At 47.5% G+C, this 25,242-nt stretch overlaps 1 protein-coding gene across 1 annotated transcript; it reads right to left on the bottom strand.

The window, feature by feature from the left end:
- Positions 1 to 3,213: 3,213 nt before the first annotated feature.
- On the bottom strand, positions 3,214 to 24,351 carry AADACL4 (arylacetamide deacetylase like 4). The gene is given in 5 exon segments (XM_010371727.2): positions 3,214 to 4,149; positions 8,218 to 8,281; positions 17,339 to 17,555; positions 24,183 to 24,308; positions 24,310 to 24,351. Coding segments are annotated over 5 exon segments (1,224 nt in total). The 3' UTR covers positions 3,214 to 3,374.
- Between the last annotated feature and the right edge of the window lie 891 nt (positions 24,352 to 25,242).

Here is a 25,242-nt window from a genome sequence, read left to right on the forward strand (position 1 = left end):
TGTGGCTGTCCCTTAATTGTTTTGGAGTTTCTTTCACTTTGCAGTATGTCTTCCTAAGGTATTCTAAACTACATGCTACTTCCTGCCTAACAGATCGAATAAGCATAATGCCATCAACATAATGGATTATCATGATGCTTTCTGGACTATCAAAGCAATTACAATCTCTGAGGACTATATTAGAGCAGAAAGCAGTATTGGCATTGCCCTGAGGCAGGACTGTAAAGGTATACTGCTGCCACTTCCAGATAAAGGCAGGCGGCTTCTGATATTCCTTGCAAACTGGTATGGAACAAAAGGTGCCTGCCAGGTCAGTAACTGCTTACCAAGTGCCAGGAGCTGTGTTTACTTGTTCCAATATGATGCTACAGCTGGAAGAACAGCTGCAGTCAAAGTCATTGCATGAGTAATTTTAGAATCACTCATATGCATTCTCCAAGATAGATCAGACTTCTGCACATTTCAAACTGCTGAATTAGATCAGGGTGTGATAGGTGCTTTTTTTGAAGTCTTCTAGGGTGGTATGAATCTCTGCAGTTCCCTGTGGGGTGCAGCACTGCTTCTGGCTTATTATCTTAGTAGGGAGGGGAAGTTCCAGGGCCTTCCTACATAGTTCTTCCTGCCATAATGACCCACATCTCTTTAATCATAGAGCCAATGTAGGATTCTGCCAGTTTCCATATATGTCTATTTCAATGATACATTGAGCCACTAGAGATATAATGAACACATGTCTGTGGAGAAATTGGGCCCAGTGTGAGTGGGACTTGAGGCAAGACTTCATTTGTCACCTGACCACAGAAAGCCCCCACTTTGACTGGGAAAGCCACAGAAACACTGTCCTCAAGATTGGTGTCAATTCATAACTAGTGTCTAGTGACTTTTGTGTTCACAATTTCTTATAAGTGTTCCTGGATATAAGTTTTAGCTAGGTTCTCAGAGGTAGAGCAGTGTCTTATGAAAATTTGATTGTACTTAGAGGCTGATAAAGACTTTCAAGAGAAAAGAAGAAGACTGCTGATATGGTTTCTTTCCCCTGATTGGACCCTTCCTCATACAAGTTCATACAGCTTATGTCATAAAAATATGCTGGGAATAGCTTAGAGGAAAGTGCAAATTACTCCACCCAGGGAAGGTCAAATGGGAGTAATGGGAGTGGGAGAAGGGAGAGTTGGGGAAAGATGAGAGGACGCTACTGGGGGAACCATTGGTCACTAGCTCCAGGTCAGGCCAATGGTTACAGACCATGCTCAGTTTCTCATGCTGAGAAGTTGGGTTGACTGTTTTCCCAGCACAGCACCTTCTGGTGAGGCCTTCTGTGAAGGACATACTCTAAGGTGGCCTCATGGGCCCCAACCCCCAGTGGTCATACCCTTATGTAATCCCCTTGTGTGGACAAGGCTTATGACTTACTTCTAACCAATAGCATATGGCAAAGGTGATGGCATGTATGTGATATGTGTTTGTGATTACCTTACATTAGTTCTAGTAGCTATCTTGCTGGAGTCTGTCTCTCCCTTGCAGTCGTTCGGAGAATTTCATGTGTCAAGACACTGTGGATAACCTCTAGAAGCTGAGATTGACCTCTGACCACAGCTTGCAAGAAACTGAAGTCCTCAGTCTATAATCACAAGGAATTGAATTCTGCCAACAACCTGACCAAGCTTGAGAGTAGATCCTTCCCCAGTTGAGTCTCAGATGAGACCACAGCCCCAATACCTTGATTGTAGCTCAGCAGGAGCCTGCCAACCCAGCCTCTGACTAAGTCAATGACCCAGCTAAACTGTGTTCAGGCTCCTGACCCACAGAAACTGTGAGCTAACAAATGTGTATTGTTTTAAGCCACTATGTTTGTGGTAATATTGTTACACACTAATAGATAATTAACACACCCTTCCATCAAAGCTGCTTATACATAATTCATTAGTCACAATGTCTGCTCATGCCCCCAGGGGCCCAACCCAAATTGCCTGTGTGGATGCCTGCTCTTTTTGCAAAGAACCAAGACACCTGTAGGACCCCCTCCTCCATCGGTCATAGGTGAGGTCGTTGGTACCCACTGAGGCTATGGTTGGGAAAGCCTCCAGCTTCAGCATTTGGGTGGGACTTTGGTGAGACTGACAGCACTGAGGCCCAGGGGTATTACAGGTATATCTAGCAAACATGACCCAAGCAAAAACTAGTGTGGGTCACCTCTGACATGCAATACAAAGATTCCCTTCCTTTTCTCTGTGAGCAGAGGAATTGGCATGGCTAAACAATGGCATGGTTCTTTATAAAAGTGAGAACAGTTGGGCGTGGTGGCTCACGCCTGTAATCCCAGCACTTTGGGAGGCCAAGGCAGGTGGATCACAAGGTCAGGAGTTTGAGACCAGCCTGGTCAACATGGTGAAACCCTGTCTCTACTAAAAAATACAAAAATTAGCCAGGCTTGGTGGTGTGCACCTGTAATCCCTGCTACTCAGGAGGCTGAGGCAGGAGAATCACTTGAACCCGGGAGGCGGAGGTTGCAGTGAGCCAAGATTGCGCCACTGCACTCCAGCCTAGGTGACAGTGTGAGAGTCTGTCTCAAAAAAAAAAAGTGAGAACAATATACAAGCTCATCGAAGAAAAGAGGCTAGCACCTTACTCCCTTAGGAAATGCAGTTTCCATATTCCAGATGGCATTCAGAGGTTCCCAAGACATCCCCGACTTGGTGAACCTGCCTGTTAGTACCCAGTTGGAACTCAGGTTAAAGACTTGAGCCCAGGCAAAGCTCACAGCTCCCCAGAGCCCACTCTTTTATTCTGTTCCTTTCCTCTTGCCTCTTTCCCTGTCTCTCTCTTTCCCATAATCCCCTCTGAGATCTTCATTTAGTGCAGCCCAAGGGTGGCTGTGTCAAGGGTAGAATTTCATTGCAACAGCATTTCTCAGACCAGCTGGAGCCAATCAAAGTTGAGATTTGACCCAGTGACCTTTGACCGCAGGAACAATTAGATGCCCCCTCCAGCTATGCTTTATCATCATGGATATAGATTCACCACCAACAGTATGACCAGTTGTTGGCATTTATTCTGCACAGATCTTATATGTTGGGGCTTTGAGAAATTTTTAAAGGCATTTTGTTCTCCTTTTGATATTTATTTCACCTCAGTGGGAATGTTAGAGAATGTTGCTAGATCCAGCATTGGACATTGTTAGTACTGGAAGGAAACAGACGCAGTTTGGATTTTCTTGAATACTAAGCAAGACTCTTAGCTTACTTCTCACCCTTCCCAGGTGACCCAAGCATTGATGTAGCACCTCTTTAGTCAATAAAATAGAACTCACTAAAGCACCCAGTTTCTGGTAGAGTCCATACTTGCCCCCGCCTCTTCGGGGCCCGGGGTTACCATCATATGCCCTTTACATAACTGACTACAGCATTCACAATCTTCAGGGAGCATGGGAAAGAGAGAGCCTTCTTATCAAAAAAGATAACGGATCCGTGAAAACCATCCTCCAGGTGGTACCATGTCACGCGGACCCCCTGGTCCTCCAAGCGCTTCTTATAGAGCAAGCTGTCATCACGGAGTATGTCATTCTCACAGCTCACCAGGAAAGACTCAGGCAGCTGAGCAATGACCTCATCATCTGCTATCAGGGGTGAATTTTCTACATCCAGCATATGTTTGGCTTCTAGATAGGCAGCTTCATTAAAAGGCCCGGGAGACCAGGGTTGGTAGCCTCTGTTCTTAAATTTCTTGGGGATGTTGTCAGGGCTGAGCCACTTCTTGTACTTCCTCCAGACATCTGGGGGTACACAAGTGCCGTTCAAGATGGCATCACGCCAGGAAAGGTCAATGGCCAGATAGTTACACAGAGAAGTCACCAAGAACTTCCGGGAAAGTAATGGGACATTCTGGTTCTGCTGAAAGGATGGCAACTGCAGACAGAATGCCTGGACAAATGGATAAATCAGAACCTGAGCCCGGATCCGGGGAAGATCTGATCTGCCCACCAAGGCCTGGGTGATGGCAGCCACCACTGCGCCTCCGATGCTTTCTCCACAGACCACAACCCTGGAGGCGTCCACCCCATAGGTTTCCAGGGCCTTCAGGAAGTGAATGGAGGCATTCATGCAGTCTTGGAAAAGGGCGGGGAAATGGTGGTCAGGAACCTTCCGGTACCTAAAACGAAAACAAGGAGCAACAGGACGCCAGTGTGGACAGTGTTGCTAGGGAGCTGTTTCAACAGAATCCTCAACCCCCTTACAAGACTGTGTCTGATTAAATCCTCAGAATAACCCTATGAAGTAAGGATTTCATCCCCATTGTCTTCCTATGAGCATGTGAAGAACCTGCCTAGAATCATACAGGCCAGGATTCTTCACTCCAAACCTGTGCCCTGTCAGCTTCCCATAAACTCCATATGAGGTGATGCAACTTTGTTTTCATTGAAACTATTTGCTTTGGGCGCAAAACAACCAGCAATGGCTGAAAAAAATGTCAAATGAAACCACTACCAATCCCACTGCCTGTCTGTAGAGAAAGGGAGAGAGAACACTAAAGTCAAGAGGAAGTTACTGTCAGGCAGAATTTTTTTTTTTAATCAAAAATCTAGGCCGGGAGTGGTGGCTCACGCCTGTAATCCCAACACTTTGGGAGGCCAAGGCAGGCAGATCACGAGGTCAGGAGATCGAGACCATCCTGGCTAACACGGTGAAACCCCGTCTCTACTAAACAAAATACAAAAAATTAGCCGGGCGTGGTGGCGGGCACCTGTAGTCCCAGCTACTCAGGAGACTAAGGCAGGAGAAAGCCCTGAACCCGGGAGGCGGAGCTTGCCATAAGCTTAGATCGTGCCACTGCACTCCAGTCTGGGGGACAGAACGAGACTCCATCTCAAAAACAAAAAAATCTAATTTTAAAAAATTGACTAGGCATGCATGGTGGCACACATCTGTAGTCTCAGCTACCCAGGAGGCTGAGGCAGGAGGATTGCTTGAGCCCAGAAGGTTGAGGCGGCAGTGAGCTGTGATTACACCACTGCACTCCAGTGTGGGAGGCGAGAGGGGCAGGGAGTGTTCTGAAGGTGCAGTGTAGAGACAGAAAGCTAGCCTGGAAATCCACAGCTCAAGCTGCAGAAGACCCAGGTGCCAGTGGCTGGTGAAGAACACTAGGGGGTTGGTCTTAAGTATCCTGAGGTTTGGTTTCCAAAGTATGTCTCCTCAAAGAAATTCAGGGGCAAAGAAAAGGAGCTCTAAAATGAGCCTTTAAAAACAGTAATGAACAAGCTAATTAATGCATAAATTGAGATTAAGATAATAGAAAGGAATAAAAAAATAGAAATAGTTTGGCTTAACTGATTGGAGCAGAGAGTTTATCTAAACAATTGTTCTCTTAAATGTTAAGTTGAAGTTGTTGCTAATCATCTTTTCTATTCTTACAATCTATCATTGAAAACATCAAGGCCGGGTGGTGACTCACGCCCATAATCCCAGCACTTTGGGAGGCCGACGATCATTCACCCTCAGGAGTTCAAGACCAGCCTGGCCAACATGATGAAACTTCATCTCTACTAAAAATACAAAAATTAGCGGGGTGTGGTGGCGGGAGCCTGTAATCCCAGGCACTCGGGAGGCTGAGGCAGGAAAATCACTTGAACCCAGGAGGCGGAGGTTGCAGTGAGCCAAGATTGTACCACTGCACTCCAGCCTGGGAGACAGAGCGAGACTCCATCTCAAAAGAAAAAAGAAAAAGAAAAGAAAACATCAAAAAGGTATATTTTAATTATCACATTAAATTTGGAAGAAGCTCATAAGGAAAAATAACATCTTGGACTAGTGGCTTTCAACTTAGAACAACAAAATTATTTTTTTTCTTAGAAGAAAAAAATGATGTAAGAGCCCCACTGTATAAAATAAACAAATGCAGTTGTTCTGGTTTTGCCCAAGGGTAAGGAACATAAGCTCTCATTCTGTCTCCTTCTTCTTTGACTTCCACAGCTGCCTCTAAGACATCACAGGGAACCCCAGGGCTCTAAAGAACCAGTTTGAAAACCACTGCCTTCCCTTAGACCTTGAATTTTGTTTCCTTTAAAAGTTCATTTAACACCTCATCTTTCAAAATAGAGTTTGATTGATTGCAGTATAGTGTAGTACCCATCTAGGAAACAATTATCGCCCAGTTATCTTATTGCCCATTTCCTAGATGGTCGATATATTGATAAATCTATCAATGTTATCAAAGCAGGTTCCCATTTAAGCTCAGGCAAAACACATGCTTCTCAGAGGGTCCTTGCAGGGAGGTAGCCCCTGCACCTGGTAGCAGTGAATACAAACCTCAGCTTTCATTTTCCCATTTCTAGAAATGAATACGCCTCACTAAGTGTTGAACATATGACTCCAACATGATGAAGGGGATAACAAATATTAGGTGCTTTCTATGGGCAAAATCTCTGACCTGCCAGAAAGAGGCAGAAATTCTCCTGTGCCTCCCTGCACTCCTCTCTTGCTCACTGTGATAGACTGAATGTGTGTGCCCCCTAAAATTCCTGTGTTGAAATCCTACACTGCAATGTGAGGGTATTAGGAAGTGGGGCCTTAGGAAAGTGATCAGGTCATGAGGGTGGAGCCCTTGTGAATGGGATGAGTGCCCTTGTGAAGGAGGCTTTAGAGAGCTCTCTGGCTTCTCTTTCTGCCATGTTAGGATACAAGGAGAAGCTGGCAGTCTACAGCCTGGAAAAGGGACTTCACCAGAGCCTAACCATGCTGACACCCTGATCCTGGACTTGTAGCCTCCAAAACTGTGAGAAATCAATGTGTTGTTTAAGCTACCCCATCTATGGTAGTTTATTATAGCAGCCCAAACTAAGAAACTCACCCAGAGGTGAAGGCTTCGCAGAACCAAAGATCAAAAGACCCATCTTCTCCAAGAGCTCGGGTAGGGAGTCCCAACCAGGCCTTAGACATCTCCCTTCCTTCAGTGTGTCTCAGGGAGTCTCCTCCCAGCTACTGTCTCCCTGCAGCCTCCTAGAAGCCCTTATCTGTGTGCATGCAGCTCCATCAGCCACTCTATCAAAACTGCCCTGGCCCGTGCACCAGGTCTAAGTATCTGGGATAATGGTATCCTAAGGAATTTTCTACAATATATTAATGCAGGTGCTTATTGATACCTTTATGTGCTACCTGTTCAAGGGATGCTTTTATTACCACAAAGGCCTTTGGTGACATAGACTGTAATGGTGGAATTTCAGACACAATGGTAAGCCACCTGGGAGGTATGTTGACAAATACTAGAAAGTGCTGGCTTCCTCAGTCTCATCAGAGAGGACCAGAGATGTTAAGTGACTTTGTTTAAGTCACACAGCTATTCTGTCTACCAAAGCCTAAGGGCAGCTAAGGTTTGAGGAGGTCCATTTTAGAGGTAGAATCTAAAAAGGCAGATTTCAATTTATCTCACTGGCCTTCTCTAAACTCTTTCCCAGTGATGTGAAATCTCTTGGGCCAAGAACCAGAATCCTAGTGAGTAGCCCTTACTGCCCCCTCCATCCACTCTAAAGATGCCCCCATCTCCCTTTTGTTTATATAGGACCAGGGTTGTATCTTAAGACACTCTCAACACTAGTTCCTGCAGGATCAGAAACTTAGTTTTTAACAATGCAATAAGCACCTGCAGAGCCATCACCCCAAACAACAGCTAGAATCTTGACCGTCGCCTTCACCAAACCCACCATCGTGCCATTTTGCTTCTCCCCCAACTTAATGAATGGTTACCCTGAATCCTGTATCTATCATTTTTTTCTTTCTATGTTACATTGTCTTATTGTGTCTATGTGTATTCCTCGAAAGTATTCTTTTGGTGTTGACGTTTTTACCTTTGCAAAATGAGTATCAGCCTTTATGTAATTTTTTGAAAATGTTTCACTTAGTTTTATACTACTAAGATTCATTTGCAATATGGTACACCTTTCTAGTTCATTTATTTAAATGGCTATGGAACATTCTATAATATCTTCATGGCTACGTAATCTAACAGTTGCTATAGTGTGGTTTATTCATGCATGCCCCTGTTCATGGATATGAGGGTTGTTTCCAAGTTTTTGCCCTTTTGAGCACTGCCGCACCCATCTCTGTGGATGCGTGTCCAAGAGTTGTCTCTTGGGAGTTAGGGCCTCTCTGATCTACAAATCACCCATGAACTTACCCTATCTCCTCTCACCCCTGTTGAACCTACCAGCTGTCTCCAGCAACTCACCCAATCATCAGAAGTACAGAGTCAGTCTCCCGGGCCAGATAATTGCACAGGCCATGGTAACAATCTGCAAGACAAAAACAGTCAGAGCAGCAGCCCATGAGTAGGACCCAGACCATCTCACCACAGCCCCCAGGAAGAGCCAGCTGACAATCTTGGTGTAGGGTGTGGCATCTTCTCTGTTTCTGTCCTTGCCTCCTCTGCCTGGGCAGAGCCAACGAGCCAGACCAAGTCAGACATCTGTCCCCAACCTCCTGAATTTTGGGGCTCAAATGCACCTTGGGGCTCACTTTCTGCAACATTTATTTTACAGTGGAGGAAACCAGGAACCTGGTAATCTTAGTGATCTGAAAGGCCGGGCGCGGTGGCTCAAGCCTGTAATCCCAGCACTTCGGGAGGCCGAGACGGGCGGATCACGAGGTCAGTAGATCGAGACCATCCTGGCTAACACAGTGAAACCCCGTCTCTACTAAAAATACAAAAACTAGCCTGGGTGAGGTGGCGGGCGCCTGTAGTCCCAGCTACTCAGGGAGGCTGAGGCAGGAGAATGGCGTGAACCTGGGAGGCGGAGCTTGCAGTGAGCTGAGATCCAGCCACTGCACTCCAGTCCAGGTGACAGAGCGAGACTCCTGCCTCAAAAAAAAATAAATAAATAAATAAAAATAAAAAAAATAAAAAAAAACCAAGGGAAGTTAGGCATGCCTGCCCTGGAATATTAATAATAACTATCTATTTATATTGATCAAGAAATAAACAAGGGTTGGATGGGATGGTTCTATTAGTAGAGTGGTGCACGTGAAGTTCTCAGAGGCAGGTCCATTCATATGAGTACGTAGAACATACTGGCACAGTGGCAGACATAGAATCACTGCCAAATACACTTCTAATTCAGTCATTCTCAACTTCAGCCATACATAGAGGTACCACGGAGTTTTTACAAGTCCTCAGGCCCAGGTTAAACCTCAAACCAATTAAATCAGAATCTCTAGGGTGGAAGCTCAGGCATCAGGATTTTCTAAATCATGCCAGGTAATTCCAGGGTTTGGGGGAGGTTGCTGAAGTGGGTACATGCTTCATTAATGCTCTTTGAGGGAGGTGACAATGGTTCTGAATGGAGCCAGAGGCACAGAGGGGTCTAAACTGAGTCGGAGCAGTCAGCCCCTAAGTTGAAGTTTCTATGCTAATAGGTCTCAGTCCTGGGCGCACATTGCAGTCATCTGACGAGCTGTTTAAAAATACTGATGCCCTGGCTCACGCCTGTAATCCCAGCACTTTGGGAGGCCAAGGCGGGTGGATCATGAGGTCAGGAGTTTGAGACCAACCTGGCCAATATGGTGAAACCCCATCTCTACTAAAAATACAAAAATTAGCCAGGCATGGTGGCACATGCCTATAGTCCCAGCTACTCAGGAGGCTGAGGCAGAAGAATTGCTTGAACCCGGGAGGCAGAGGTTGCAGTGAGTCAAGATCATGCCACTGCACTCCAGCCTGGGTGACAGAGCAAGATTCCATCTCAAAAAAAAAAAAATTGCTGATGTCTGGGTCCCGCCCATTTAGCCTGGGGTAAGACCTGGGTGTGGATATGACTTTAAAATTCCCAGGTGATTTTAAGGCCCAGCCAAAGTGGAGACCTCTGCTAGCCATGATCAGGGCCAGCCTGGGTGTCATCTTCCCAATGTAACCCAGACATTCCTCCTTTCCCAAGCATGTCAGGTCATCCCTGTTTCAGAGATTTGCGCTTGCTGCCCCTTCCACTTAGACTTAATAGGGCCAGGACTAGGGTGAGGTAGGCAAGATATCTGCCTTGGGTACACAATCAAGGGGGGTCCCACAACACTCAGCCATACAGAAAAAATAACATTTGGAAGCAATTAAGAAATCACAATTAATGCCCAAAAATTGCAAGATGACCAAAATATCAACATTTTAAATAGGCTTAGCTGGGTGCAGTGGCTCACACCTGTAATCCCACACTTTGGGAGGCCAAGGCAAGAGGACCACTTGAGCCCGGGAGTTAGAGACCAGGCTGGGCAATACAGCAAGACCCTGTCTCTGTAAAAATAATTAGGCCAGGCACAGTGGCTCACTCCCGTAATCTCAACACTTTGGAAGGCCAAGGTGGGGGATCACTTGAGCCCAGTAGTTCAAGACCAGCCTGGCAACACAGGGAGACTCCATCTCTACATATAATTTAAAACTTAGCCAGGCATGGTGGTACATGCCTGTGGTCCCAACTACTAAGGAGGCTGAGGCAGGAAGATCACCTGAGCCCAGGGGGTTGAGGCTGCAGTGAGCCATAATTGCATCACTGCTCTCCAGCCTGGACAACAGAGTGAGACTTTGTCTCAAAATAAATAAACAAACAAACAAACAAATGCATAATTACCTAAGGGTGGTCCCACTACTTGGGATGCTGAAGCAGGAGGATTGCTTGAGCCCAAGAGTTGGAAGCTGCAGTGAGCTGTGATCACACCACTGCACTCCAGCCTGGGTGACAGTGCAAGACCCTGTCCTTAAAATATATATACATGTATATAAACAGGTTTCTACTTTTCTTTTCTTTTCTTTTCTTTTTTTTTTTTTGAGAAGGAGTCTCACCCTGTTGCCCAGGCTGGGGTGCGGTGGCGCCATCTCCGCTCACTGCAAGCTCCACCTCCCGGGTTCACACCATTCTCCTGCCTCAGCCTCCTGAGTAGCTGGGACTATAGGTGCGCACCACCACGCCCAGCTCATTTTTTGTATTTTTAGTAGAGACGGGGTTTCACCGTGTTAGCCAGGATGGTCTCGATCTCCTGACCTCGTGATCCGCCTGCCTCAGCCTCCCAAAGTGCTGGGATTACAGGCGTGAGCCACCGTGCCCAGCCACAGGCTTCTACTTTTCACTTGCACACTTGCTCTGCCCTGTTGGGTCCTACCTGTGTATATATTTTGACATTTTGTTCATCATAATTGTTTTGCATTAATATTTGGTTTTTTAAACATTGCATTAAAACATTACTTATCTTGATGAATGAATGTTCTGGCATCCTCTGAATTTGAAGCCTGAAGCAAGTGTCTCCCTCTAGCCCCAGCCCTCTCTTGGAAGGCTCTTCTCTGGCTTCCAAAGGGCCAGATCCTCCTCATCCATTGAGCCTGAGCTCAAATCTGACTTATCTGAGAAGAGCTAAATCGGAATGATGCTGTGAGTCATTCTCCATGCCACCTGTGTAATCATGATCTGCAGTAACTTCAGTGTCCGGCTCCCTCAGGTGACAGTCAGGTCCATGAGGCCAGGGACTGGGTTCTGTTCCCATGACAACAGATCCCGCTAGAGAATGTCCATCATCACTTCCACCACTAGGTGTCAGTACATCCTAATCTCCGGGAAGTTACGTGCCGGGAGAAGCCCGCCTTTTCCTGTGGGCAAATTTTTCTCGCGTGTGTCCATGCATCCGTCCGTACATCCATATCCATTTGTGCATTCGCAAGCTCATCCTTTCATCCACTTATTCCCCCATCCATCTATTTATTCGTGCATTCATTCATTCAATTCAAAAAATGAAAACAACAGGCACTGGGGATCCAGCAACAAACAAAACTTCCTGCACTCTTCATTTTTAGTGGGGGGAATCAAGTACTAAATAAGGAAACCCATGAAAGAACAAAATGAGCTCCGACTGTGTCAAGTACCTGAAGAAAATTAACAAGGATGAAGCCGGGGGTGGAGACAGGGGTGCAGGGCAGGGCAGCGTCAGCACCGGGGGTGGAGACAGGGGTGCAGGGCAGGGCAGCAGTCAGCAGGGAGAGTTCTTAGATAAGATGTCCAGGGAGGGTGAGACAGGAATAACACAGGGTGGTTACAGGAGAATAGAAAATTCCAGGTTGGGCGCGGTGGCTCACACGTGTAACACCAGTACTTTGGGAGGCCAAGGCGGGCAGATCACCTGAGGTCAGGAGTTTGATACCAGCTTGGCCAACACGGCGAAACCCCGTCTCTACTAAAAAGACAAAAATTATCTGGGTGTGGTGGCACGCGACTGCAATCCCAGTTACTTGGGAGGCTGAGGCACGAGACTCGCTTGAATCCGGGAGGTGGAGGTTGCAGTGAGCTGAGATCGTGCCACTGCACTCCAACCTGGGAGACAGAGTAAGACTCTGTTGAAAGAGAAAAGAAAGGGAAGGAAAGTGAAGAAAAGGAAGGAAAGGAAGGAAGGACAGGAAAGAAAGAGAGAGAGAGAGAGAGAAGGAAGGAAGGAAGGAAGGAAGGAAGGAAGGAAGGAAGGAAGGAAGGAAGGAAGGAAGGAAGGAAGGAAGGAGAAGTGAAGGGAAGGAAGGAAGGAAAGAAAAGGAGGGAGGGAAGGAAGGAAGGAAGGAGAAGGAAGGGAGGAAGGAAGGGAGGAGAAGGAGAGGGAAAGACAGAAAGAGAGGCAGAGAAAGAGAGAGAAAGAAAAGATAAAGGAGAAAGAGAGTGAGAGAAAGGAAAAGAAAGAGAAAGAAAGAAAGAAGAAAGAAGAAAGAAAGAAAGAAAGAAAGAAAGAAAGAAGAAAGAAAGAAGAAAGAAAGAAAGAAAGAAGAAGGAAGGAGGAGGAGGGAGGAGGAGGAGGAGGAGGAAGGAGGAAGGAAGGAAGGAAGGAAGGAAGGAAGGAAGGAAAGAAGGAAAGAAGGAAGGAAGGAAGGAGAGAGAGAAGGGGAGAAGAAAAGAGAAGAGAAGACAAGACAAGACAATTCCAGGCAGCAGTTTCACACAATGAGCAAAAGGAAACTTGAAATGACTGCAGAAGCTAGAGACTGATAAAACCCTGAAAAGCCAGGGTGTGAACCAAGCTGGCTAAGACCGACTAGACCCAACATGGCACTGGATTTGACCTGAGCCTCTCCTAGGACCTCCTTCTATGCTCATCAGCATACACACACCCACTAGTACCATGGCAGTTCTGGGACACCCATATTTGGTGTACAAACGGGTGCCACCACAGTTCCGAGAAAACACCATTTTCCAGGAATTTTCATGAATATTCCACCCCTTGGTTAAAGAAACCTATAAAAGTAGCCGCCCCAATCCTGGCGCGTGTCTCTCTTGAGTCTGCCTGCACTCTTTTCTTGACTATGTGTTTTTCCCTTTGCAATAAATCTCTGTATTTTCACCATTTTCTGACTCGTCCTTGAATTCGTTCTCATGATAGTGTCAAGATCCTGAACACTGGGGAGGGTCAATGTCCCACCGGCGTTTGGGAACCTCCCGCAGCCCAGCAGTATCATCTTTGTGGCAAGCCAGCCAGGGACATCATCACTCCCATTTTAGAACCACTGGCAATTGGTAAGCCCCACTCCAACCTTAGTTGGAGTCCTCTTGTTCTCTGGAATTACTACTTTCTTCCTTGTTTCTTGGAGCTAACTACGGCCTGCCTCCCCACTGCTCCCTCAGGCTGGAAAACCCAATTCACCCTGATGAGCAACAAGCAGAGATGAGAAATTGTCACCCTACGCAGAGTAGTTTTGGTTTTTGTTTGTTTGCTTTTTTTTTTTTTTTTTCTTTTTTTTTTTAGACAGTCTTTCTCTGTCACCCAGGCTGGAGTGCAGTGGTGTGATCTTCGCTCACTGCAACCTCTGCCTCCTGGGCTCAAACAGTCCTCTTGCTTCAGCCTCCTGAGTAGCTAGGACTACAGGCATGCCCCACCAGCCCAGCTAACTTTTGTATTTTTTGTAGAGAAGGGGTGTTTCACTATGTTGCCAGGGCCGGTCTTGACTCCTGAGCTCAAGCAATCCTCCTGTCTCAACCTCCCAAAGTGCTGGGATTCCAGGCATAAGCTGCCATGCCCTGCCTTACACTGAGTAGCTTTGAGGCACCATGGACCTCCCTGACATGAGGCTAACGAGGGTGGTAGGATAAAAACCCATACCAGGCAGTGGATGGATGGTTTCCAAGGAACACTATGACTTTTTCCTGGGAAGGGTCTTCTGTTTTCCCAAGGGACCAGCTGTGCCAAGCCACTGATGCTAGTTGGGAAATGTTTCCTCCTTCTTGTCTTTCTTTAAACCCTACTGTTGTGATTTTCTCTTCTCATGCTTCTTCCTCACACTTCACCCGACAGCTTAGTGAACTCTTTAGACACAGCAGGATAGGCCCCTTAGATACTATTCTCTGGAATGCCAAGGGGGGGTCCCTTCAAGGTCCCGATTTTTTGGCCATATTGAATCATCTCTACTCCCAAGCTTTACCTGGCGGTAAATGTTCAGATGGATATCGGCAAGCTTGCATGCCCACAACTTGCCCTTCTCGACCCTCCCATTTCCAAAGCCCCAGGGGTCACGGATGCCTGGGCAACACTGAGACTCCGGGGATGCCTGGACACTGAGGCAGCCAGCCAAGAGAAGTGGGATGCCTCTGGGATGCCTGTCTCCCTGGCATGGCCATGGAGCTGGCCAGTCATGAGGGACATTTCATAAAATGCCAGGATCAGTCCATCCATGAGGGAACCATACTGTTATTTTCCCCTTCTCTCTCAAGTCATGCCAAGGACAAGCCAAGGCCATTTGAGGCACATTCTTAAAAACTGGAATAATTTTAAACTTGATGGGCTTAGAAGAAACTCATTTCTTTCTGTAACACCATTTGGCCCCAATATAAGTTGGAAAATAGGGTGCAATGGCCAGAGAATGAAACCCTAAATTTTAATACCATCTTGCGATTAGGTCTTTTTTGTGAATGTCAGGAGAAATTGACTGAAATACCATATATATAGGCCTTCATGGCTCTTTATCAGAACCCTTTATTAGCCAGTCAGTGCCCAACATCAGGAGAAAATTACAGAAATTGGCTTTGGGACTCCAAATGCCTGTTAATCAAATGCTTGATGTGGCTTTTGGGATATTCAATAATAGGGACAGGGCTGAAAAGGCTGAAAAGACCCGGCATGGCAAACAATGGGATGAAGAGCAGGCCCAAATGATAGCCGTCATTGTAATGCTGCAACCAGTGCCCCACAAACCGAGGGTCACCCAGATGGAGGCGTCACCCATGGGTCAAACAGACCTAACAGCAGACCTACAGGCAATGGCTACTGCTTCAAGTGTGAAAAGCCGGGACACTGAAGCAATGACTGTCCCAGCCAGGGAGCCCACCTAGACCCTACCCTCACTGCAAGCAGAAGGGCCATTGGAAAAGGGACTGCCCTGAGCTCTGAAGGGAGAGAAGGACACCCGATGCCATAATGGCTATAACTGAGAACTGAAGAGGCCTGAGGTTCCTGGCAGCCCCCAAAAAAGTCATGGTCATCACAACTGAGGAGCCTCAGTGACTCTTGATGTGGCTGGTAAAAATATTAATTTCGTAATTGACTCAGGGGCCAGTTACTCTCTCCTAAACAGCCATACTGGGCCCTTATCCTCCGAAAGCTACAGTGTCACAGGCGTTGATGGCACCCCAAAATCAAAGTGCTTTACTTTACCCCTGAGCTTCAGGCTAGGACACTATATAGTAACTCATGAGTTTCTAGTTATGCTAGAATGTCCCATTCGTTTATTGGGATGTGTGAGACCCTGACTCAACAATGGATGAATAACATGCACCGACACAGATATTCTGCTTTGCCAGTCCGGCTGAGTGTCCGAGTCACTTACAGACACCAAGCAAGGTACTGTAAAGAGTCAGCAGCCATGGCCCTAACCAGCCAGCAAGACTCGTATTTATTCAGTAAAGATTAATTGACAAAGGTTTGAGTCAACACACCTGTGGGTAATTAACCTGGTCGCCCCTACCCCAGAGAGGGCCGTCTTGCCCAGGAATGATCAAAGGTTAGTCTTAGGACCACATGAGGAAACAAGCTATTTAGATAAACTATTCTATCTTCCTTTGTATCTACTTTAAGCTCTTTACTCAAGGTAAGGATTAGGTTGCCTTCAGCCATAACCTTATCCTGAGATTTTTGCAAGAACCTTCAGGCCTTCCAAGAAGGTTTGTAACTATTACAACTAAAATTTTTCCCACCAGTCCCCTACAGGGATGGGACTTCCTAGCCATCCCAGTAAATGAAGGCACTTTATCAGGCCCTAGAAAGCCCTCCTTATTGGCAATGCTTGTTGTTTCTAAACCAGCCTCAGAAAAACAAGAGACCCACACACACACCCCTTGGTTAAAGCAGCACATAAAGGTAGCGTTTCCTTGCGCCTGTCTCTCTTGAGTCCACCCCACTCCCTTTTCTTGAGTGTGTGGTTTTCCCTTTGCAACAAATCTCTGTATTTTCACTATTTTCTGACTTGTCCTTGAATTCATTCTCACAACAGTTTCAAGAGCAGGGACACCAGCTGGAGGTCCCACTGGCCTTTGGGGACATCCCCCAGCCCACTGGTATCAAGACCACTCTGGGGAGGGACAGTTGAGATGCAACTGAAAGAACCAGGGGTAGTCAGCCATGCAGTGTCAGGGGTGGGAAGGGTATCTTTTGAGGCTGAGGAAGCAGCAGGTCGAGAATGGTAGTGAGAAGGAGCTGAAGTGTCTGCAGCAGATAGGCGCGTATCGGGACTGCAGCTGAGTGAACGGGTAAGGGCCACCACAGGTTACCCGGGCGAGGCTGTGGGAGGAGTTTGGGTTTCATGGAAGGGCACAGGAGAGATTTAAGTGCAGGACTGACAAGCTCTGACTTGTATTTTTAAAAGATCCCTCTGGCTGCTAGGTGGGGACCAGATATGAGGGGCAAGAGGTGAACCAGGGAGACCCATGACTGGGAGGCTGGGGTGCAAGGGGGCAGGCAAGCAAGGATGGGGTCTTGGGCCATGGCGATACTGCAGAGCTAGAGGGAAATACATGGGTTTGCGAATCATTGTCAGTGAGACAGGGCAGGCCAATGACTGTGAGTAGAAAGGGGAGAGAGGAGTCCACAGCCTCTGTGACAGCCCCGCCATGACACTGCTGTCCCCATCTTGACTGAGACTATCATATTATAGAAAAGAAAAGGTTTCCCATGTAGGCTGCCACACCATCTACTGACCTGAGCCCAAAGCCCTTAGTCTGGGCTGTTAACGCTATAAAAATCTCCAACAACTGATTTCTTTAAGCTACAGCAGAAGGGTTCTTGTGGGAGGCATGAGCTAGGCTATGCATGCAGGTGAGGCCCTTCCTCTGCAAAGCCACAGGGAAGCCCCTTACCCAGGCTCCCAAATACTGTGCCCCCTCCATGGTAGAAGATGATGCCTCGCCGGGGTCTGGAGGATGCTGTCTTGGGCTGGAACAGCCTCACGGGTATCGTCCCAAAACGCAGGTCGGTCACCACAAGTTCAGGGTCCTTTTTAATTCTCACGCTATCATGTAAAAAACGGATAAATTTGGGCATGGAGCAAATTCCCAGCTTCTCAAATATATTCCCCTGTTGGAGGTAATCAAAGAAAGCCAGACGTTAGGAGAGGTTAGAATCTGGATGGTAGATTCCCCGACACTTAGAATTGTTAGGATGTTTTCATAGTTTCTCACCGGCCTCCTGTAGGTACAGGGGGCTCTTCAGGAATCCATGGGCTCTGGATTGTGTCCAGGTGGGGGGCTGGATTTTCCAACTTTTCTTCCCAAAGGCTCTTGATTAAATAATGATGTGAATTTGCCAAAGGGTAGCCTAGCTTGGGGCTGACTGGAAAGAAGTCACTGACTTAGAAAAGTCAATTGTTGGCTGGGTGTGGTGGCTCACGCCTGATATCCCAGCACTTTGGGAGGCTGAGGCGGACAGATCACGAGGTCAGGAGATCAAGACCATCCTGGCCGACATGGTGAAACCCCATCTCTACTAAAATTACAAAAATTAGCTGGGCATGGTGGCGAGCGCCTGTAGTCCCAGCTAGTCAGGAGGCTGAGGCAGGAGAATCGCTTGAACCTGGGAGTCAGAGGTTGCAGTGAGCTGAGATCGTGCCACTGCAACAGAGAGAGACTCTGTCTCGGAAAAAAAAAAAAAAAGAAAAGAAGAAAAGCCAATTGGCCAAGGCAACTGGCCAGGCAACTTCCCTCTCTATGGCTCTGTGCTGGACTCTCCCCAGCCTGGGATGCAAAGATAGTTTCTCACCTGTATCAACACGTCATTCTTCTGGGTTACGAAGGATTCCTGACTGTGTCCGTGTTCAACGAAAAAGAGCAACGTGAGCAATTAGGGATGTCTGTTGTGGGCTCAGGTCAAGGGAGTAATGTGTTTTTAAACTAATATGGTCACTCTACTTACAAACAATTCAGCATCTGAATATTTCAAAATATAGTTACAAGGTGTCATATTTCATGTATTAAGTACATTTCAGTGATTCTGGATAATCTCTCCCACAGACCTCACATTTGGAGTGTGTCTTTGTCATAAGGAAAACAGCAAGGGGTGATAAGAATGACAAGAACAAGAACAGCTGATACTTATTAGACATTTACAATGTGCCAGTACTGGCCCAAGTGGCTTGGATCATTAACATCATTAACTTGATTAAACTTCTCAGCAACCTTTCTAAGTCAGGCACAATTATCAGCTCCATTTACAAATCAGGAAATTAAGACATGCCAAAGTCAAGTTCCTTGCCCAGGGTTGTTCAACAAGTAAGATGCAAAATGTGTGTTCTCAACTGCTAAACAAGAAAGAGCTTGGGTTTCGGAGCCAAGCCTATCCAAGCTCAAGTCTGAACCCAAACTCCAATGAACTGAAAAGGCTTGTGCATCACTGTCTCTGAGCTTCAATTTCCCTTGTTTACAAAATGAGAGGCATGGTGTGTATGATCCAAAGATGAGGTGTGAGGATGGGATGTGACCACCTACATAGAGTGTCTCCCCAGTGGGTCCTGGCCAGTGTGAGCCCCACCCTTTCTCTTGCTTGCACCCACTGGGTCTTGTCCGAGGTCCCACGGACTACCCCAATGGGTTCCCTCCATGAAGAGATCCTCCTAAAGGAACTCCAAGCAAAATAATGATTTCCTTGCTTTAGTTGGAGGAGAACGAGTTGATCCGCAAGGTGGAGGTCACCTGCTTTTCCCATCAACTGACCCACATCTGAAAATCCCAGGCCTCTATGTTGCACCAGCATGGATCTTCACCTGCTCAGCTGTGAGCTCCCTAAGTCGTGGCACCTGTTGTCGGGGTAGGCTGGCCCTAGCCCTAATCTCCCCAGTTGTCTGCCCTGTTTGCCCACACACTGTGGGCTTCTCCATGCCTCCCTTTGTTTCCTGGGAGCCTTTCTTACCTATTCAGCAGGTGGTTAGACACCAAACTGACTTTCATATCCAGGCTCAAGGGTTATGTTCATGTGGGGCCATCCTCCTCCCTCTCATAGTAATGGCCGCTGCCTTCTTGGAGGCCCTCAGTACCCTGTCGCCCAGGTTGGAGTGCAGTGACGCATTCTCAGCTCACTGTAACCTCTGCCTCGAAAGATTTCTTTAGAACTCCTCCAGGGCTTTACTGTGTGGATATGATCACCCATGTTTGTTCCTACCACCAAATCAAATGCTTCACATGATCTAAGGTCTCAGCACCTTCCCCTCTGTCTCCAGCATCTAGAACAAGAAATGTTTGTTTAGGGGATTTGGAACAATGCAGTGTGATGTTAAACCTCCATAGGCATCGCACTACCTCGGGAGGTGTAACATCACACTGCACTGTGTGATGGCCACTAGCTATGCCATGAAGTTACATTGTTTCGGTTTTGGTTTGGTTTTCCGATTCTGAGTCCACATTTTCTATAGCTGGTAACAGGACAGAGGCACAGAGGAATACTGATTATTAAGATTATACATGGGGGCCGGGCGCGGTGGCTCAAGCCTGTAATCCCAGCACTTTGGGAGGCCGAGACGGGTGGATCACGAGGTCAGGAGATCGAGACCATCCTGGCTAACACGGCGAAACCCTGTCTCTACTAAAAAATAAAAAAAAAAAAAAAAAACTAGCCGGGCGAGGTGGCCGGCGCCTGTAGTCCCAGCTACTCGGGAGGCTGAAGCAGGAGAATGGCATAAACCCGGGAAGCGGAGCTTGCAGTGAGCTGAGATCCGGCCACTGCACTCCAGCCTGGGCTACAGAGCGAGACTCCGTCTCAAAAAAAAAAAAAAAAAAAAAAAAAAGATTATACATGGGAGTATCGAGATTTAAAAACTATCTGAGGTCCAGTGGCCAGGCGCGGTGGCTCACACCTGTAATCCCAGTACTTTGGGAGGCCAAAGTAGACAGATTGCTTGAGCCCAGGAGTTCAAGACCAGCCTGGACAACATGGAGAAACCCCATCTCTACAAAAAATTTAAAAAAAAAAAAAAAAAGAAAAGCCAAGCGTGGTGGTGCATGCCTGTGGTCCCAGCAACTCGAGAGGCTAAGGTGGGAAAATTACTTGAACCTGGAAGGTGATGGTTGCAGCGAGTCGAGATCGTGCCACTGCACTTCAGCCTGGGTGACAGAGTGAGACTCCATCTCAAAAAAAAAAAAAGAAAAGAAAAGAAAAGAAAAGAAATATCTGAGGTCCAGAATTTTAGATAGTTGTTGAAACTCCTTGACAAATATTACATGGTTTGCCCTTTAAGAGAAAACCAGGCCGGGTGCAGTGGCTCACATCTGTAATTCCAGCATTTTGGGAGGCTGAGGTGGGTGGATCACAAGGTCAGGAGATAGACTAACCTGGCTAACATGGCTAACATGGCTAACCTGGCTAACATGGTGAAACCCCATCTCTACAAAAAATACAAAAAATTAGCCAGGCATGGTGGCACGCACCTGTAGTCCCAGCTACTCTGGAGGCTGAGGCGGGAGAATCGCTTGAATATGGGAGGCAGAGGTTGCAGTGAGCTAAAAATTCACCATTGCACTCCAACCTGGGTGACAGAGCGAGACTCCGTCTCAAAAACACAAAAGAAAAGCAATAGTGACTGGGTGCAGTGTCTCATGTCTGTAATCCTAACAGTTTGGGAGGCCGAGGCAGGCAGATCTCTTGGGCCCAGCAGTTCAAGACCAGCCTGGGCAACATGACAAAACCCCGTCTCTACAAAAAATGCAAAACATTATCTGGGCATGGTGGCAGGCGCCTATAGTCTTAGCTACTCAGGATGCTGAGGTGGGAGGATCACCTGAGCCCAGGAGGTCGAGGCTTCAGTAAGCCATGATTGTGCCACTGTACTTCAGCCTAGGTGGTGAGAGACTGAGACTGTCTCAAAAAAAAAAAAAAAAAAAAAAAAAAGAAGAAGAAGAAAAAGAATAGCAATAGTGTCTGTTATATTACCTTCGTATTTTTTAGTAAGGCTGAAATCGTCCGTAGCAACTTTTAAATCTATAATAATTTCAAGAAATGCTACATCTTTGCCTTCAGGCATTTGATAAGTATACTATGAATAACCGACTTTTACTGAGCCTTTCTAAGCACCCAGCACTGTGCTGTGCATTTTCAATGCTTTTCTCATTTAATCCCCATGTCCCCCTATAAAAAGCCTCCCCGGGGCCATGCACAGTGGTTCACGCCTGTAATCCTAGCACTTTGGGAGGCCAAGGCAGGAGGACGGCTTGAATCCAGGAGTTTAAGATCAGCCTTGGCAACATAGCAAGAACCTATCTGTACAAAATATCAAAAAATTAGCCAGGCGTGACGTGATGGTACATGCCTGTGGTCCCAGCGACGTGGGAGGCTGAGGTGGGAGGATCACTTGAGCCCAGGAGGTGGAGGCTGCAGTGAGCCATGTTCACGCCACTGTACTCCAGCCTAGGTGACAGAGTGAGACCCTGTCTCAGGAAAAAAAAAAAAAAAAAAAAAAAATCCTCACTTTTCAGAGAAGAAAATAAAGGCTTAAAAACATGAGTCCACAAAGAGAGTAAGTGAGGGCTTCAGGGCTCAGAGGATGGTCTGACACCAAAACAAAGCTCTTGATTTCCTGGCCATACGCTCATTTTAGCTTTTTCCTTGTCCTTCCTAAACTTCTTGTTCCTGTGTTGTCTATTTGTCCTCTGGAACCCAATGAACATTCACTGCTGCATGCCTTCATCCTCATCATCATCACCCCACGATGGGCAGTGTGCCCCGGGAGGCCCCAGTGCTGGGGGCATCGAGAGAGGACGCCACAAGCTGAACCCACCCTTTCAGTGGCTGCAGACCCATCTCAGAGTCTGCTGTGAGCAGCCCGTACCAGCTGTCGTCAGTAGATGCTTAGCTTGTGGACTACTTTTGAGGAGAAACACGGAAGGTTAAAAAAAAATCACCATTTCTCTGGGCCACCTGAACATCTTAGGCCCTCGTTTTAAGTCCTGGGCTTCAATTTCCCTTGTTTCAGAGTCCCTTGTCCTGGGGCTCTAACCCAACCAGTAACTCCATGTGGATTGCAGCCACTGGCTTCAGACCGCCTAATTCCAGGCTGGTTGCATTCTCCAAATGACAGAGACAAGAGTACTTCCTACGTCCTTGCCCTGTCTCCTTGAGTCAGTAGCATCGATGCCATTGCACACTGAACTTGTTCATTTCTCTAAAAACGATCTTTTAGAGAATGTTTTTGTTACCCACGGGAACACTTCCAGCCGCACAGAAACGTATTTTATGAAATGACTAAACATCTCTATAAACATATTAACCCTCCCAGATGAGGAAACTGAGACACAGAGAGGTTAAGTAAACGGTGCAGGACCACACAGTGAGTGAGTGGCAGAGCTGGGACACACTCAGGCAGTCCGGCTGCTGTCTCTGTTCCTTATTCCTAAGCCCTGCTGTCAGTTGAGCGTGGTCCCCTCATCCTCCTCCACAGCTGCCCTGCGATCAGCAGGAGCTGTTTGGCTTCTATGAGGTCTCCACCCAGGGTTGGGACACCGGGGTTAACTCAGGTTGCCTGCCACAAACAAGATGTCAAACCATTGTTTCCAAATCCACTGCAGCTCTAGGTGTGTGCTGGTCCACCCCAAACCCCCAACCCCTAAGCCCTGCTCAGAGCCTGGCTGGCACGGCCACTCAGAAAAGTTGGGTGAATTCATGTATGATTGTATCAACAAAGGTAAGCACCTACCAGATATCAGGCTCTGTGAGTGGAACTGGGCTTACAGAGACGAATAAGGAAAAAAACACCTGTGAGGCCAGGGGTGGTGGCTCACACCCGTAATCCCTACACTTTGGGAGGCCAAGGCAGGCAGATTGCTTGAGCCCAGGAGTTCCAGACCAGCCTGGGCAACATAGCGAAACCCTGTCTCTACCAAAAGTACAAAAATGAGCCAGGCATGGTGGTGCACACCTGTAGTCCCAGCTACTTGGGAGGCTGAGATGGGAGGATCGCTTGAGCCCAGGAGGTTGAGGCTGCCTTGAGCCATGATGGCACCACTGCACTCCAGCCTGGGCAACAGAGCAAGACCCTGTCTCAAAAAAGTAAAATAAAATAGAAACAACCTGTAGGTAACTCAGTGCACCAAGGGGTGAAAGATGGTGCGGCTGAAGCAGGTGCAGGGGCTATCAGGCCACAGGTCTGTGGAAGGCAGGAAATGGGTCTGAAATTGTTTTTGAATTCTCAGAATAAGGTCCAGTGATTGGCACTTGGTAAATATTTGATGCTGAAGGAAGAAAGGAAAGGAGTTAGATCAGGAGAGAGGAAGGAAGAAAGGAACAAAAGGAGGAAGAGAGGGAGGGAAGGAAGGAAGGAAGGGAGGGAGGGAGGGAGGGAGGGAGGGAACGAACGAACGAGGGAGGGAGGGAGGCAGGGAAGTAGATAGGGAGGAAGAGAGAGAATGAAGGAAGGAGAGAGGGAGGGAGGAAAGGAAAGAAAGAAAAAAGGAAAGAAGGGAGGGAGAGAAGGAATGAAGGAAGGAAGGGAGGGAGGAAGGAAGGGAGGGAGGAAGGAAGGCAGGCAGGCTATGGGAAGGGAGAAGGAACGAAGGGAGGACAGGGAGAAGGAAACAGAACAGCAGATACAGGAGAGACAAGTCTATCTTGAGGGAGTCTGAAGAGAGAGAGACAGAAGGGAAGTGAAAGAGGGAAAAGAGGGTAAGCTACTGAGAGCAAGAGAAGGAGCCCCGAGGTTATGACGTAGCCTGAGAGTAAACTCACCAAAGTGACCAGGTAGAGGAATATGCAGTGCAGGAATCTCAGCTTGGCAGGATGCTGCAAAGTAGCAGGGACATCCGTGGTGAGGAAGTGCTCAAAGACAGCCCAGACAAAGGCTCCCAGGAGAAAAAATGGGCAATGCCAAGAGTAGCACTAGCCATGGGATAGCCATGTTCCTGGGGCCTCGAGGAGCTGCTGCCTGGAGGAGCTTGCCTGAGAGCTTCTGTGAAGAGGACCTGGCTGGGTTACACCCCCCTGCCTCCTCCACCCACTCTCTCTGGGCTAAGCCTGACACAGTGGCCTGACTTGGCTTCTCAGGAGATGCACAAAAGAGCCAATGGGAGCTGGAGGAACCTGTTTCCCTAAGCAATGTGGAGACCCAGAAAAATCAATACTGCCCCTCATAGGGAGTCTTGGAAGGTGAGTTTCCCAAAGATCTTCAGGAAGATCAGGCTCAAATGGGCATCTCAGCTCCTGGGAACCCTAGAAAAAGATCTAGCGTTGTATAGGCCTCCAGGGCCTGATCCTTCAACTGTAAGGTAGGAGACTTGGCCAGCTTTCCTCGTCAGGGCGTGGTTAGGGTGAGCACAGCACATCTCACCCCAGCTCCCTCGCTAGCTGCCCTAACCCCAGCTTTGTTTTGTTTATTGAAACAAGGTCTCACTCTGTCACCACCTATGCACGCTCTGGGCCTCTGGCCAGACCAGGGCAAAGATTGGCTTGTTTTCTGGCAGTAATAATCTTCTGGGGTCCTGGGACGGGAGAGAGGAATGCCATTGCAGGCAAAACTGGGCTTTATCCAGCCTCATATTCCGCCTCTAAAAATGGTGCCAAGGGCTGGTTTGGGGAGAATTTTTATCCACGTTACTTTCTTCTAAGAGAGAAAGACATGATTGGAACCATTTTGGGAAATAGGCCTTGAGCCAGAAAATTTTAGAAATTTTAATTTGGGCCGAGCACGGTGGTAATCCCACCTGTAATCTCAGCACTCTGGGAGGCCGAGGTGGGAGGACCACTTGAGGCCAGGAGTTCAAGACAGCCTGGCCAACACGGTGAAACCCCG

The sequence above is a fragment of the Rhinopithecus roxellana genome, chromosome 12 (assembly GCF_007565055.1).
Source record: "Rhinopithecus roxellana isolate Shanxi Qingling chromosome 12, ASM756505v1, whole genome shotgun sequence".
NCBI classification, from domain to species: domain Eukaryota; kingdom Metazoa; phylum Chordata; class Mammalia; order Primates; family Cercopithecidae; genus Rhinopithecus; species Rhinopithecus roxellana.